The sequence below is a fragment of the Schistocerca piceifrons genome, chromosome 5 (assembly GCF_021461385.2).
Source record: "Schistocerca piceifrons isolate TAMUIC-IGC-003096 chromosome 5, iqSchPice1.1, whole genome shotgun sequence".
Lineage (NCBI taxonomy): Eukaryota > Metazoa > Arthropoda > Insecta > Orthoptera > Acrididae > Schistocerca > Schistocerca piceifrons.
In genome coordinates this window covers 475,497,031-475,513,879 of record NC_060142.1, presented here as the reverse complement: position 1 = coordinate 475,513,879, position 16,849 = coordinate 475,497,031, and the positions used below count along the sequence as shown (strand labels likewise).

The window sequence follows — 16,849 nt, the reverse complement described above, 5'->3', positions numbered from 1 at the left end:
ATGTGATGTGTCACACTGCATTAAGCCCCACTCCAGTATTTTAGCCTATTTTTGTACAGAAGGATTTTTCACATGTTTCCTGTATTTTGTGTCTCTCTTGATTCAAGGTTTGAGGAGGTGTTTCTTCCACTCAGCACCTTTACAGCTTTTTACATTGTTTTCTTCTCCCAGTAAAAGTGTAATTAATCCTAAAAGCTAGAAATTTGTATTTTAGCCTATTTTTGTACAGAAGGATTTTTCACATGTTTCCTGTATTTTGTGTGTCTCTTGATTCAAGGTTTGAGGAGGTGTTTCTTCCACTCAGCACCTTTACAGCTTTTTACATTATTTGCTTCTCCCAGTAAAAGTGTAATTAATCCTAAAAGCTAGAAATTTGTGTGTCTATTATCCCTTATCCATTTCTTCCTGTTTCAATAGTTGCTGAGTAGATGTTTCCCTTCTTATAAAGTAACTGTTAAAGAATGTAGTGAATTTGTATATAAACTACACTCTGTAATATTCTTTTTGTCTTGGTGACTTGTTAATACTCACCAGGTGGTGTGTGCGTTCCTGCAAGTTCCAGAGCTATATCTTCAGTATTGTTTACAGTTGCTGAAACACATTTGGGAAGAAGTGTCAAGCCGGTTTCATTGTACATGGCTGGATGTTCTGGAATACCGTGAAAATCATGCTGGTTCTCCAGAAAACGCTACCAGAGGTTTGATATATAGACTTCATCAGCGCCATTATCAAGAACAGCAGCAGGTGCAACAACAGCAACAGCAGCAAAAGCAGCAGCTGATTTCAGCTCCTTATCACCACCCACCTCCAGCATTTGACACATATGGCACTTCACCCCATTATCATTCTCCAGCGGCTGGTTGTGTATATGGACAAATTCAACACCATGTTCCACATTTAGGATATAACTACTATTCACCCACTTACGCTTTGGGCAACACTCATGCTGCGTACACTCTGCCATCACAATCGAGATATGCAGGTGTTACAAGTGTGCCACAATCAGTACCTTACCAGGTTGCAGTACCTGCTCCTGTGCACACTGCCTATCAGGTACCACCTGCTCCACATCCCGTATTAAAATCTCAAGATCTTTATCCTAACAGTAGCCACATACATCAATTTCCTGGTCCATTGGCAGTGAATCACATCCCACCTCAAGCAGTACAAAATGGCTATCCTCCGTCAGGACAGTTATTGGAAAACCCGACTGTGATGCAGAACTATGGTTATACTGTCCCTACAGGACAGTTAATAGAATTAGAAAATACGAATCCTGCACAGAGTACTAGTGTCAATCACCAGCAGTCATTTCCAGGACCAGATTCTTCCATATTGATACCAAGAGTAGTGAAGCAGCATAGTTCCCAAGCACAGCTGAAAAAGAATTGTGAACGACAAGTTGATAGTAGTGGCAGGTTTGTTGCACCTGTAAATTCTCAGGATCACTTGTCATATTTGGATGATATAGATAGCATTGAAGACCATCCTTCATTAAGCAAGGCAAAAGAAGATGGTAAAGGAACATTTGATGCTTGGAACTATGTTTTCAAAAGCCTCGAGAGCCAAGGTTACAGTAAAGATTTAGCAGATAGGCCAAATGTTCTCTCCCCAGAAAAACACAGTAAATCTAATCATAAGGAACCGAAGCCGTCAAAGCAACAGGCTATCGAAATGTCAAGTCTTGAAAACACCTTAATGGAATTGAGGCTTGAAGAATATCATAAAAAGATATCTAGTCCACCAGAGAGAAGACCAATGAAAATAAATGAAGCTCTGCATAGGATGAAATTGGAATGTGATGGTGAGGGATCAAGAAATTCAAAGAAAACAGCAGTGAATGAAAATCTAGATGGCCGTGGTAGTGTGTATGACAACATGTCGTCACCCCCTAAGGAAGTAATGTACTCTGAAGTAAGTAGGTTGAATGTTGGTGGCAGTTCAGACGTTGCAAAAATGTCTAAGACGTTTCCCAAGGAATCAAAAAAGAATGTGAGTAAAAAAGGTATGAAAGAAGATAATGACATTTATGTGAAACCACATACTTCGAAAACATCTCTTGGAGCTGATGCAATTGAGAGTCCAAATGATTATTATTCTGCAGCTAGTGTTCCATCCAGAGAGAGACCAGTATCTGTTGTTACAGAAACAAGCAAATCAAATGTTCAAGTAAACAAGAGCTCAATAAAAACATTACCTAGAGAACCAAAGAAACATAGTAAAAAGAATGTGCAGTCTGGTGTGCAGTATTCGTCTGCAACTTTGGACCCAAGAAGGATTTCGGATCACACTAATCGTGTCAATCCCTCTGGTGATGTACCTAGGTCAAATGAGAAAGAACTGAAGCAGAAAGACTGTACAGAAGTAAGCAATTTCTCTGAACATGAGTCTGATAAGTGGGAATGTAGTACATGCACTTTTTTAAATAATCCCACACGTGAAGTTTGTGAGATGTGTGGTAAATCGAAAGTCAGAGGATCAGAAATCAAACCCCTTGCCAGTGGAGGCCGAGAATGTCCGCAGTGCACACTGGTGAATGAAAAAGGTGTAGATACGTGTATTGCATGTGACTGCAGTCTGAAAGACTCCCCAACATACATTTAGCAGTATTGTGACCAGACTGCAAGTAACAGTCCAGCTATCTGAAAATATTAGACTGACCTGGTTCACAGGTCTGTATATTTATAAAATTTTATTGCTTGTTATTCACAATTTCTTCTTGTGTGATCACCCACCCCCTTTCTGTTTTCTACTTAATAATACTTTTATAATGAATTTGCATTAATGTTTTATATACACAAACCATTGAACATAATAGTGTTCCCTTTGACATATGTTCACAAACCTTTCTTCATGTGTTCATTGTTCTGTAATAATTCTTTTTAATGGTTTTGTATTCTAAACACACAATGCTGTACTTCTGTGGGAAATTTTCCCAGATATATTTCTAGGAATGAAATTTCTTTATATATTTTCACAGTAAGAGAAAAATTTTATTTTCTGCATTTACGTTGTATTTTTAATTGATTTATTTATTCAGTAAGCCTTTGTTAAGTATGCTAGTCTGGACTCTACATTTATGATAAAGATATTTACTATTGTTGATAATTTGAACATCAGTTTCAGGCTACAATTTCTTACATAATCTCACGACAGAAATATCTTATATAAAGCAGGTGTTGTACCAGATGGAAATAACTGTTAGGGTATCGAGCATATTGTGTTAACAGCATGCAGCCACATGTGTTGCTTAAGAAAATGAAACTTTGTTATTACTTGAGAAATACCTCTTTGCTTAATTAAGTGAAGGGAAATGTTTTGTTCGCCAAGAAATATAAGGAAATGTCATCGAAGAAACATTATGTACATTTTTTTTAGAAAAGTAGTTTCGTAAATGTTCTAACAGTGTTAATTATATCTGCAGAAATGTGTAAATCTGGCAGGATTGTAAGGTTCAGAATCATTTGTCAATTGGGACAGTTTTTTAAAAGAGTGAAAACATGTCAGTTCTTTTGAATTGGCCAGAAAAATGTGGTGTTTCAAGCACAACAAGGTACTGTAACCAAGTTATTGTTAAAATAGCTGCATCTTTGTCCTATGTCTTTCAAAATAATTTTGAGAGATGATGAAGCCTATTAATCCTCCCACCCCCACTCTTCATTATCTACTGCAGTTATGTGATGTTGATTTGACAGGAAGCAATACAGTTAATGCTTTTACATTTTTACTGTTCAAGTAAAAGTTTTTTGTGGAATAAAAAGTGTAATTTCCTTTATTCATTGCATGTTTGTGTTTTATGTTCCTTGTGTTTTGTTATCACATATATTTTAATAATTTGCATGGAAAAATGGTAGGTTGTACATGCTGCATTATACAAGTCAAAGTTTGTTTCAGCAGAAATATACAAGATAAACTTTATGATAAAGATCTATTTCTTTTCACTGTAAGACATTCAAGATGTGAACTATGAAAGAAGAAAACCTTGTAGCTGAATGCCAAACGAAGATAATTTCTTCAGTCATAAACTGTTTGCTTAGGCAACTGGTACGAAAAAAAAGGAACTTCGTATATGTCACTGGAATGCAACTGCTTCACAACTTTTATTTTTTCATGAATATAAATTAAAAGCCAGAACATTATAGTAAACTATCCCCTACTGTAGCTGTAAAGATGCCCAAAATGAATATATAGATGTATTTTAAACATTAAATCAAACAATGGAAACACCAGGTAGGAATATAAACAAAGTGGAAAAAGACAGATTACTACTTGCCACCGGCTGCGGTGGCCGAGCGGTTCTAGGCACTTCAGTCCGGAACCACTCAACTGCTACGGTCGCAGGTTCGAATCCTTCCTCGGGCATGGATGTGTGTGATGTCCTTAGCTTAGTTAGGTTTAAGTAGTACTAAGTTCTAGGGGACTCACGACCTCAGATGTTAAGTCAATGCTCAGAGCCATTTGAACCATTTTTGAACTACTTGCCGTAAAGAAGATGCGTCAAGTTGCAGACAGGCATAATTAAAAGGCACTTACATAACACTTTCAGCTGCAGCCTTCATCAGTAATAGACACACACACCATTCATACACACAAGCAAGTACACCTCACTCACATGACTGCCATCTCCAGCATCTCAGGCCGAAATGTGCAAGCAGCAATATGGAGGGGGCAGGTATGGGGAAGGGTAAGGGATAGTAGTTTTCAGCTGGGCAGAGAGACGAACGCTGTCTGGTGGAGTGTGCAGGGACTAGAATGCCAACAGGTGCAGTGTCAGAAGGTTGTGGAGCAGGGAAGTGTGGGGATAAAAGGAGAGGAGCAGGGAAAGATGGGCAGGTGCACTGGCAGAAAGCGGCAAATAGAATGGGAGTGGAGAGGAGGTTATAGTACAGAGGGGGTGAAAATTGTTGGATGGATGATGTGGGGACAGTAGTTATGTGCGTTGAGGCTGAGATAATTATGGGAGCAGAGAATGTGTTGTGAGGATAACTCCCACCTGCACATTTCAGAAAAGCTGGTGGTAGAGCGAAGGATCCAGATGGCTCGGGTAGTGAAACAGCCATTGAAACCAAGCATTATGTTCAGTTGTATGTTGTGTCACAGTGTGTTCTACTTTGCTCTTGGCCACAGTTTGGCGGTGGCCATTCATCCTTGCACTGCAAGCGGCGGGGTTGGCAGTCAGACCAATGCAAATAAAAGCTGCGCAGTGTTTGCAGTAGAGCTGATAAATAACATGGCTGCTTTCTCAGGTGATCAGACCCATGATGGGGTGGGATAAATCAGTGACAAGACTGGCATAGGAAGTGCTGGGTTGGTGGATTGGGCAGGTTTTGCACCTGGGTCTTCCATAGGGATATGATCCTCCTGGCAAGTGGTTGGGATTGGTAGTGGAATAAGGATGAACTAGGATAGGGATGGGTGACAGAACACCACTTTAGGAGGGGTGGGAAGTATCTCGGCTAGGATATCCCTCATTTCGGGGAATGATGATAGGTAAGTATCTCCCATAATGTCCGCCCCCAGTAGCTGAGTGGTCAGCATGACAGAATTTCAATTCTAAGGGCCCGGGTTCAATTCCCGGCTGGGTCGGCGATTTTCTCCGCTCAGGAACTGGGTGTTGTGTAGTCCTAAACATCATCATTTCATCCCCATCGACGTGCAAGCCGCCGAAGTGGCGTCAAATCGAAAGACTTGCACCACCCGACGGGAGGCCCTAGTCACACAAAAAAATAATAATAATCTCCCATAATTATCCCGGCCTCAACCTCCGGTAACTGCTGTCCCTACACCCTCGACCCAACAGTTTCCACCCCCTATGTCCTATCATCTCCTCCCCATTCCCATCTCTCCTCTGTTTATTTTCTATCCTCTGCCAATGCATCCACCTGTCTTTCTGTGCTCCTTTCCTTTTTTTTTACTCATTTTTTCCCCTCCTCCCTGCCCCACAACCTCCTGACACTCCGCCCACAAGCATTCTAGTCCCTGCACACTTCACCAGACTGTGTTCGTCTCTCTCCCCACTCCACCCATCAGCGTTCATCTCTCTCCCCACCCATACACTACTACCCCTTTCCCATCCCCTCCAGATTACTGCTTGCATCCCACGTGACAGTTACTTTGAAAGCTTTATGTAAGTGTCTTTTAATTATGCCTGCCTGTCATCAAAAGTCACTTTTTTCAGCGTTTAATTCTGTAGACATCATCCGATAACTGAATACATTTGTATAACACAACTTAATCTTGACAAATACTTCAGGTGTGCAATCTTTATTGTTACATTTATCCACTTGAAGACATTTTCTTTGTGGTGCTGTTGTCTGCGGACCTGAAACAAATACAGTTTGTCAGTGATTTACAGTGTCCATCTAAAGTAAAATAAAAGAATGTCATTACACCAGTTGTAAGCTGAAATGTAGTTAAAAGCATCTGCGTATAGAGTTATAATCTGCAAGTCTCTGTATGTCATTTGATGCTCTGTGGAGGCAAGTTTTTGGAATAGTTCAAGAAAGCCATTGGTTTGAAGAAAGTGGTTTACATGTAGTCTCTTTTTCATTATTGCATATCTGTTGTACTGTGGCATTAAACATTTACACTGATTGTAAATCATGTGGCTCCTCTTTGTATTTTAATTATTTCTATTGATATGCAGATTTATTGTGGCTTACCAACAATACTCAGGGGTTGAGAATTTTTTGTTGGGAAGGTTCATTTCACCAGATCCTTCTCTTGAACTGCAGTGTAGCATTTGCATCCCATTTTCAGAAAGTGGAGATTTCCTTTCAGATATTGCTTTGAATGGATCCATTTTCATCAATTTGTTCACTGTATTTGGTAGGATATCTTCTTTAAAAGCCACTTCAGTAATGACATGGAGTGAGACGCCCATGTTTAACCTTTCCTTCCTTTCTGATGCCCTTTTTTCAGCCAAGTCTGGGTCAAGACTGGTACTGCCATTCTGTGACACAGAGAACCAACCACTCCCTTATATAGGCAGTTATTCCAATGGGGTCTCCACTCCCAAAGGCATTTTAAAGCTAGTACCAGCTCCTCAGCTCCCCTGTCCTCCCCTTTAGGGAGGAATCTGTGCACCCCTCTGTCTGCATACAGTGTAGCATAACATAGTGACTGTGGTGGATATGTTGATATTTTGCTGGCACTGTTCTGCACATTGTATATTTATGAGAGTGATGTTGATGTTCTTTCACAGTGTATAAAATCACTTTTCAAAAAGCTAACGAATTAAACTGTGTCATGAGTTCCTTGCTCAGCTGTTGTTCTGGTTGGTAGTCCATTTGGAGTGAAGAGCTTACATTTAAAAGATTTTTAAATGGCTGTACCGAATACCATGAACAGGTTCAACTGTAATTCCAACAGTTTAATAAAAACGACAGCATTATTTTAATGTGCTGACTATACACTGTTTGTTCACATTTTTGAGTTTTTTAACTTCTGCCACCTAACTAAAGGTTATTTACTATATGATCGACATTGATGATTCTTTTTTACAGCATGCTGTTGTTGAATTTCTTGTTAAAGAGGAGTAAAATATGTTGCATTTCAAACTTCATTGTGTATAAGGAGACATATGAATGGGTGCCTGCAGCATTATGAGATGTGTTGAAGCACTCTAAACGTGGGAAAACGACCATGGTAGATGAGGCAAATATCAGTCATCCAAAAACTCCATGGTCCACAAAAACGTAATTGATGAGTCCATCAGAGAAGAGTGACATGTATCTGTGAAATACATCACAACGTAACTTGCTGTAGGACATAGCACAGTGTAAGAAATCATTCCAAGGAGTGTGCCCATTGGATTTAAAAGTTTACTGATTGAAGACCACAATTTTCACAAAGATTTCCTCAGAAATTTTAAAATTAAGGAAATCATTTTTTGTGAATATTGTGACAGTTGACAAAATCTGATGACATCTTGGTCAGCCTAAAACAAAACACGAGAGTATGGAATTACACCCTTTGTATTTGCCACAAAGGAAGAGAGCAAGATCAGTGCAAACTGTTTGGGAAGACATCTTTTGGAATACAGAGGGTCGTAGTTTGGTTGAATTTCTTGACCTGGTCAGACCATAAGTGCTATCTGCCACATACAGACTCTTTTGAAGGTCTATTGTGCATTGTTTGATAAACTCCCTGGGGAATAGATCATCCTGCAGCAGATAAAGTGCAGCCTCACACGCATTCTGCCACTGTGGAGAAAAATGGGATGTTTGGGTGGGCAAGTCTTCTGCACTCTCTCTCTGTACAACTAACATGAAATCATCCAGCTGCAGTCTTTTTGGTTTTGGGAAATAACAACTATCAGACCAATGGTAAGACACTGGAGGGCATTAAGAATGCAGCATGTCAGTCTCTTGGAACAGTGGAACAGACTTCTACCACAAATAAATTTATACAGCAAGAACATTTTGTGTAAATAAATGGAGACTATGAGAGTGGTTTGACAAGTATGGGGAAAAGGCAAGAAAAAAATTGTTTCATAACCAGCTCACCTCACTCCATGACATAGTCTCATTTGAGGTATATAAATGTGGTCCAGTTTTTTCATCACATCGGAAAAATTGGTTCTGTCAGACTGCGAAATACTTGTTGACTGCAATAATCACTTCCTCATTTGATGATTTTTTTTCCCCCAGTAAGCCCAAGTTTCCAATTAGAGAAAATGAAAAGTTACTTGGGCGAAGTCTGGTGAATAAGGTGGATTAGGAACCAGTTCAAAGCCCAATTCAGACACTTTCACCATTGTTATCCCTGATGTGTGGTATGGTGTATTATCCTTGTGAAAGAGCACTTTTTTGCATGCCAAGCTTTGTCTTCTTTCAACCAATGCAAGTTTCAAACAATCCAACAGTCAAGCATAATAGGGTAGGCTACAGTTATGTTTCTGTCTTTTGCCGAGTAATCTATAAGGATTATTCCTTGAAATCCCAAAAAACAGTGGCCGTCACCTTACCAGCTCACAAAATGGCCTTTTTCGGTGCGCTTTCACCAGCCTTTGTCCATTCTTTTGACTACCATTTTGACTTTTATATGTAATGATGAATGCTATATCCATGAGTAGCCATCAGAAAAACAGGAGAGAAATGGTGACAACACAAGGCAGGAAGACCGCCTGTGAACGGGACTCAAGCCCACACTGAAGTCGAGCAACAGGGCTGACTGATTGGCAGACCCGACACAACAAGAGTAAATCAATAGCAACCTTTGCAAATTTCAACATAATGCTTTCGACTGGTCAAGTAAAAACTACAATCCAAATTGAGGCCAAAGAGGAAAACCAATATCAAAGCAAAGTCACCAACAAGTAGTCAGTAGTACGGCAGAGATAGTAATCATACGAAGTACACAACTGACCAAAAGGTTGAGGTGTGGCAGTATTTTTGCTTGCCATGAGGGACACTATTGGCTTGTGTATTCACGTGGCAAAACGGTGGCACAGCCACTAGGCGGGTGCAGCTGCGGTGACCCTGTCCTCTATCGTCCATTGAGGTCCATTTGCTCCAGTAGGCATTCAACTTCTGTGCAACTGATACCAGAAAAGTCACAGATCTGTGCAAAAAGTGTTGCAAATAGTGACTAAACATTGCGGACACTATGCTGGAATGTTGTGTCGGATGCACTTTTGGTCAATAGTGAGCAATGTGGCACCCACCTCACACACAGCTTCTTTATAGCCTATTCTCAGGCCAGCATTCACTAGCTGAGATGCCTGCTGTCTCAGCAATCTCACAAAGTTTTAATCAGCAGTCTTGCATTACCATATCACGGATTTTGCCATGGTTCCCTTTGCAGTGACATCAGTTAGATAGGCAGACCACGCTTCATCTTCGGTTTTTGTCTGACCAGAAGGATTTATTAATCCAAAAGTAAACGGTCTTCAGCCTTTCAAATGAAAATGTTTTGTGACAGCATAAAACTCAGTTTTCTCAATTTTCAGTCAAAGTTGACACAGTGGTCAATACAGATGGCTATCAGTAAGAAACAGTAGAGTGTACAGTGCTGAAATTCTTTATACAATCTTTGGAATAATGTAGCTCACCAACCATGGGAATAATGTAGCTCACCAACCATGAAGGCACAACAAAAATGTTCCGTTCTTTCATGGAAATTTACCATCCTTATCAAACCACTCTCATATACTGAAAATGGCAAAAAGTTCGTATTGTAAGTTAATATACGTGGACTGTGTAACATATTAAAAATTTCACCATGAGCCGATTAAATCAGTTAAATTTATATTTGTAGCAATCTGTTAATTAAGTGTGACCCTCATAAGCATTATAGGATCTTGTTGAATTTCTAAGGTTACCTAACGCTACAGAGTATCCAATATGAATCTCACAAAGTATCTAAAAATATATAGAATAGTTGGTTTGTTACTGTTACCTGCAAAGCATGAAAGCAAGGAGATATACAGGGTGTTACAAGAAGGTACGGCCAAACTTTCAGGAAACATTCCTCACACACAAAGAAAGAAAATATGTTATGTGTACATGTGTCCAGAAACGTTTACTTTCCATGTTAGAGCTCATTTTATTACTTCTCTTCAAATCACATTAATCATGGAATGGAAACACACAGCAACAGAACATATCAGCGTGACTTCAAACACTTTGTTACAGGAAATGTTCAAAATGTGCTCCGTTACCGAGGATACATGCATCCACCCTCCGTCGCAAGGAATCCCTGATGCGCTGATGCAGCCCTGGAGAATGGCATATTGTATCACAACCGTCCACAATACAAGCACGAAGAGTCTCTACATTTGGTACCGGGGTTGCGTAGACAAGAGCTTTCAAATGCCCCCATAAATGAAAGTCAAGAGGGCTGAGGTCAGGAGAGCCTGGTGGCCATTGAATTGGTCCGCCTCTACCAATCCATCGGTCACCGAATCTGTTGTTGAGAAGCGTACGAACACTTCGACTGAAATGTGCAGGAGCTCCATCATGCATGAACCACATGTTGTGTCGTACTTGTAAAGGCACATGTTCTAGCAGCACAGGTAGAGTATCCCGTATGAAATCATGATAACGTGCTCCATTGAGCGTAGGTGGAAGAACATGGGGCCCAATCAAGACATCACCAACAATGCCTGCCCAAACGTTCACAGAAAATCTGTGTTGATGACGTGATTGCACAATTGCGTGCGGATTCTCGTCAGCCCACACATGTTGATTGTGAAAATTTACAATTTGATCACGTTGGAATGAAGCCTCATCCGTAAAGAGAACATTTGCACTGAAATGAGGATTTACACATTGTTGGATGAACCATTCGCAGAAGTGTACCCGTGGAGGCCAATCAGCTGCTGATTAGTGCCTGCACACGCTGTACATGGTACGGAAACAACTGGTTCTCCCGTAGCACTCTCCATACAGTGAAGTGGTCAACGTTACCTTGTACAGCAGCAACTTCTCTGACGCTGACATTAGGGTTATCGTCAACTGCACGAAGGATTGCCTCGTCCATTGCAGGTGTCCTCGTCGTTCTAGGTCTTCCCCAGTCGCGAGTCATAGGCTGGAATGTTCCATGTTCCCTAAGACGCCGATCAATTGCTTCAAACGTCTTCCTGTCGGGACACCTTCGTTCTGGAAATCTGACTCGATACAAACGTACCGCGCCACGGCTATTGCCTCGTGCTAATCCGTACATCAAATGGGCATCTGCCAACTCCGCATTTGTAAACATTGCACTGACTGCAAAACCACGTTCGTGTTGAACACTAACTTGTTGATGCTACGTACTGATGTGCTTGATGCTAGTACTGTAGAGCAATGAGTCGCATGTCAACACAAGCACCGAAGTCAACATTACCTTCCTTCAATTAGGCCAACTGGCGGTGAATCGAGGAAGTACAGTACATACTGATGAAACTAAAATGAGCTCTAACATGGAAATTAAGCGTTTCCGGACACATGTCCACATAACATCTTTTCTTTATTTGTGTGTGAGGAATGTTCCCTGAAAGTTTGGCTGTATCTTTTTGTAACACCCTGTATATGCAGTATGTTTTTTGAGTGTCAAGTGATGTAGTTTCATTTCAAGCAAACTACATTCATTTTGACAAATTCAAGAAGTCGTAATAGAACAGAAACCAAAAGTTAACAAATTAATATGTATGTAAGAAATCATGAAGCTGCGTAGTTGAGCTGTAACAAAAGAAAAAGTGAACAAACTCCGTCCGAACACTCCCTGAAGAAGGTATCGACCAACCGCAATGTCATCCTCAGCCCCTAGACGTCATTGGATGCAGATTGGAGGGGCATGTGGTCAGCACACTGTTCTCCTGGCCATTGTCAGTTTTTGTGACCAGAGCTGCTACTTCTCAATCCAGTTGCTCCACATTTGGCCCCACAAGTGCTGAATGCACCCCACTTGCCAACACTGCTCGACAGACCTGGATGGTGACCTATCCAAGTGCTATAGCCAAGCCCAACAGCTCTTAACTTTGCTGATCTGGCGGGAACCAGTGTTACCACTGGGGCAAGGCCACTGGCAAAAAGTTAACAAGAAAGTACATTAATAGCACTGGATTTACATTGTATCAATGCCTAACTTAAAAATTCTGATGTGAGACACAGCTAATCATTTTCACAGCTGTGTGGACCAATGTAGCAAAAGCCCTGTAGGAGGAACTCTGTAGTATTAGCAGTTGAGCAGTAGACACAAATGGCATTTTTTACATAAACATTATCATATATTTAATTTTTCCATGCTATTCTGCACTGATGCCTGTTGGCCCTTCTCCCAATGCCTCTGACTTTTTATATTTTCATTTATGATAACTCAGCAGTTATCTAAGTAAAGTACAATTTGCCACAATGTTCCATGTCTTGTGGTTACTTAAAGTTATTCCACTATACAGTCCATGTGTGATTATTTCCACACACATTTCATGATAATTATATGCATTCAGTTTTATATTGTGTTCTTGGGACATGAACTCACAGACTTCTCAGTCACAAACAGTATAAAGTCACTAGTCTATAGTGTTGTGCAAGGATATGTAACCGTGTGGTTGGTTGGTTAGTTATGGTGTAATGCACTCCATGTACAATCTTGTCACCCAGTCGCATGTGTGTCAACTTTACCTTCCAAATTATTTTATGTTGCCATTCTTGAAGTTAATTGTTGTAGTGGACATACTATGCAGCCACTAAACTTTGCCCTGTGATTTCTTCTCCTTTGCAGTTGGGGTGTGTGCTGAAAGAGAACTCTGATCTATTTAAGCGACTGAAATGATGTAATCAGGTTTGTGTTAACTCTTCTGTACTATAACAGCAAGATTTACACTGTACAATTACTTACTTTTACAATTGCGAGTAATGTAGATCGATCATAATTTGTAGCTCCTAATAGAGCTTAATATGTACGTGTGATGGTTTTACATTAGATGGTAAATGACAGTTATTAACGATTCTTCAATTGTTTCGTCATTTACATTCTTGCCAGAGCCCCTTTTCTCCTTGACTTCCACAGCACCACCAAGCTGTGATGCCAAAGCATAAGCGAGCCTCAACAAGGGTCTCTACAGCAGGAGGAGACGTGCATTCGCCATCGAGGAATGGATTCCATTCCCATTCATTTGCCTCCATTTTCGTGAAGTGGATAACATGTATATTTCCACCAAACATGGCATCTGTGCCAATTTACTGTGTATTTCTTTAATCGTTGTGTGTATGTGTTACTGCCCCATGCTATCCTAAGTTAGTAGAATGTAATTACCATGATATGGTGTGCAGAAAAAAAGGGTTTCAGCAATAGAAACATATAAATGTGGAAAGATGGATGATAAAATAGGTATTGCTATCAGAGAAGTAAGAAAATGAAAATTATGAATGAGTTTGCTAGGAGAGAAGGAAGAAAGAAAGAAGATAAGAGCCCCAAAGGCAGAATCCCCTACCACCCCTCACCACAGGATACTCTCCCTGATGGTTTCTTCTCCGAGACAGTGGAGGATGAAGTGTGGTCAGCATACCCTGCAGAACTGACTTGTCAGTTTCACCTGTACAGGCCCCGAAAGTTGATCTTAACGTACCCCTATGATAAGCATGTAGGTATGGAGTAACAATACACTTGTAATTAATCAAGCAGTCATCACAAAGCACATATGAAAGTTAAATATTAAATATAATAAAAGAACTACTGCAGTTCGCATGGAATGATATTAGTGTTCTTTTTTTGTGAGTGGTGTTTGAGAGTGGAATAATAGAGAATTAGTGTAAAGGTGATTCGATGAAACCTCTGTCAGACATTTACTATGATTTGCAGAGTAGCCATGTAGGTATAGATACTGAAATATTACCACAGAAATTTCAGACTTGGACATGATATACAGTAAAAATACAAAGAAAATCAGCATAGTTTAGTACCTTCTACCAAAATTACTTCACTTAAATGTAAAATTTAGTCAGTCCAAATACATAATACAACACCGTTTAACTGACCTTTTCCATACTGTTGCTAACTTAGAGAAATGATTTCCTTCTCACTTTTGTATTTGTGAATTCATTCATCACTTCCTGAAAATCCAGACTGACTGTCATGGCTGATTCTATGGCTTGTACTCCAAGATTGACCCGTCAGTCTTGGTTTTCTGTTGTCCATGCATAGTTCTTAATCAGTATTAAACCATCCGCCCCGGTAGCTGAGGAGGTCAGCACGACAGAATGTCAATCCTAAGGGCGCGGGTTTGATTCCCAGCTGCCAAGAGAGCGCTCTCAGCGTGTGTTTATTGTTGTTTGTGAGCTCTTCCAATATAGTTTTTTGAAGAGTGGCTCCCATAATTTATTCTATATTATATTGTGTCTCCGGATGTGTTAGGAGCACAAAATATGTATAAAACATTTTGAAGGTCCATGTAGCAGGCGTCTGCTAGCTAAAGCTTTGGAAAAATATAGTACAAACAATAAATTAATGCTCATTTACTACAGAGATGATATTGATTAAGTAAGTCGGATAGTCGAGAATCAACTTCAATCTGATTACATTAAGTACAGTGGAACAAACTTCACTAAGACCAGTTAGTACACGAATTACATACATTAACGTTACAATGAGAACCACGTGAAACGTTTCGTGTGTAACGGTAGCATAACAATGAGTCGATGAAGATTTGAACAACTAACTAAACTAACAGCTAAGTAAACTCAGCGAGTAAGCCGAACATGGAATGAAAAAAATTTTAGTGTTTTGGTTCTTGAGCTCTTGCCCGCTATACGCGAGATCCCATAGGCAGGGTCAAACAGCGCGAGCAGGACGCAGCTATCCAGTTGCGGAATGGAGCTGGTGACGAGCGAGTCAGCTGCTGTCCAGTAAACATAGGCCGAAACAGCAGATATCACAACGATGAACTGTTACCTCTATTTGCACACTCTACGAGAAAATGGAGAAAGTGGAAATGTGAAACGACAAGATGAGGAATTTCTCGTCTTTGCAAGAAATTGTGGTCTTGTGTTTTTTCGAATGTCTAGCAAACAACTGGAAACGTTACACAAGCTCATTTAACTGAAAATCCCAAAAACTGAAACGAGCTAGAAGAAGCCGATTATTTTTATGCTAGAAAGCATTGACTTTATTTTATTATTTACTGTAATTATATATTTTCAAAAATAGTAATAACCGTAAAACATGGAAAATAAATAAATAAAATTAAAGCTGAAAAATATTGTCAACACTGTGTACAAGTAAGTGCGAGCTACAGGTCAGTCGTCTATACTGAAACGAACTTTTGCCTTCTCATACATTTCTCTGGTGCTGGATAAGTCATTGGAAGATTTACCTGGTTCCTAAATTGCGACAGTGATTTAAGCATTTGCAATACGTTGTGCCATCAGTGAGCTGGGTGATGCAAGGACTGCAGGAGACAGATCTGGTGGTGTGTCATCGTTTAGTATAGCAAGTTCAGTTTCTCAAAATGCTGTGCCAGCTGCATTTTTAAATTAGTTTGTGTTGGAGCTGGGAATGTCTTCAACGAGTGTGTGTAACTCAAAAATAAGTTGCCATATAGTGCCAGCATAATGGTGGAGTTCGTGCTGCTATCTCGATAATCTGTGGCTGCAGCTACATCTTTATTTATCTCTTTCCGTTTCGGCATTTCCGCCGGATGAACAGACGTTAAGGATTCAATTATGCCTACCTTTATGAATTTTAGGTATATGCTGTAGGAGTTTTGTACATTTTTCCGTTGTGCTCATACAGCCTCACCTGTCAGTCAAGCCATTTGCAAATTGTTTTATTTCAAATGGTGCTTGTGTTACTAACAAATAGCACATTCTGTTACTGATATTTGGCCACTGGTGATTCACAGCACACCATCACGCTTTAATTCCGCACGGGAAGGACAGCTGTCTCCGGCAAAGTCAAATATGTGTGTCAAGAACTGTACAACGTTTTACAACTATTGTGTTTACTGAATTGATGGAACGGTGGTAATTTTTTAACTGCACTGGCAGCATAGACGGGAAGCATTTTAGGATGAAATGCCGTAAAAACAGTGGCTCAAATTATTTTTGTTACAAAAATTTGGTTTCAGTACCCTCCTTGGAGTTAGGGATCATGAGAACAACTCCATGGCAATCGACATGGCCAGCTGGCCAGCTGTTTTGAAATCTCGATTTTTCCGCGAATTCATGCGAGGGAAATCATTACCAGGCACAAACATGTCCGTCCCTCTTGTGCTGACAATTCTTGAAGACCCCGTTTGTGTCTGATGACCCCTTTCTCCAAATCAGTGGCCTTGGAAGATCCGTCAAAAGCGGGTTTCAGTAAACAAATGTGCAGGGACCATCATATTGTGGAACAAGCCATCGGTACACTCGTTCAAGAGTGACGA

At 40.2% G+C, this 16,849-nt stretch overlaps 1 protein-coding gene across 2 annotated transcripts in view; it reads left to right on the top strand.

The window, feature by feature from the left end:
• The window catches only part of LOC124798361 (protein tamozhennic), a 63,948-nt gene extending 60,173 nt beyond the window's left edge, over positions 1-3,775 (top strand). For both annotated transcript variants that reach the window (XM_047261730.1, XM_047261729.1), the window contains exon 4: positions 589-3,775. In XM_047261730.1, coding sequence (XP_047117686.1) covers positions 589-2,604 — 2,016 coding nt within the window. In that variant the 3' untranslated portion in view covers positions 2,605-3,775. The remainder of the gene's footprint in view (positions 1-588) is intronic.
• Positions 3,776-16,849: the final 13,074 nt, after the last annotated feature.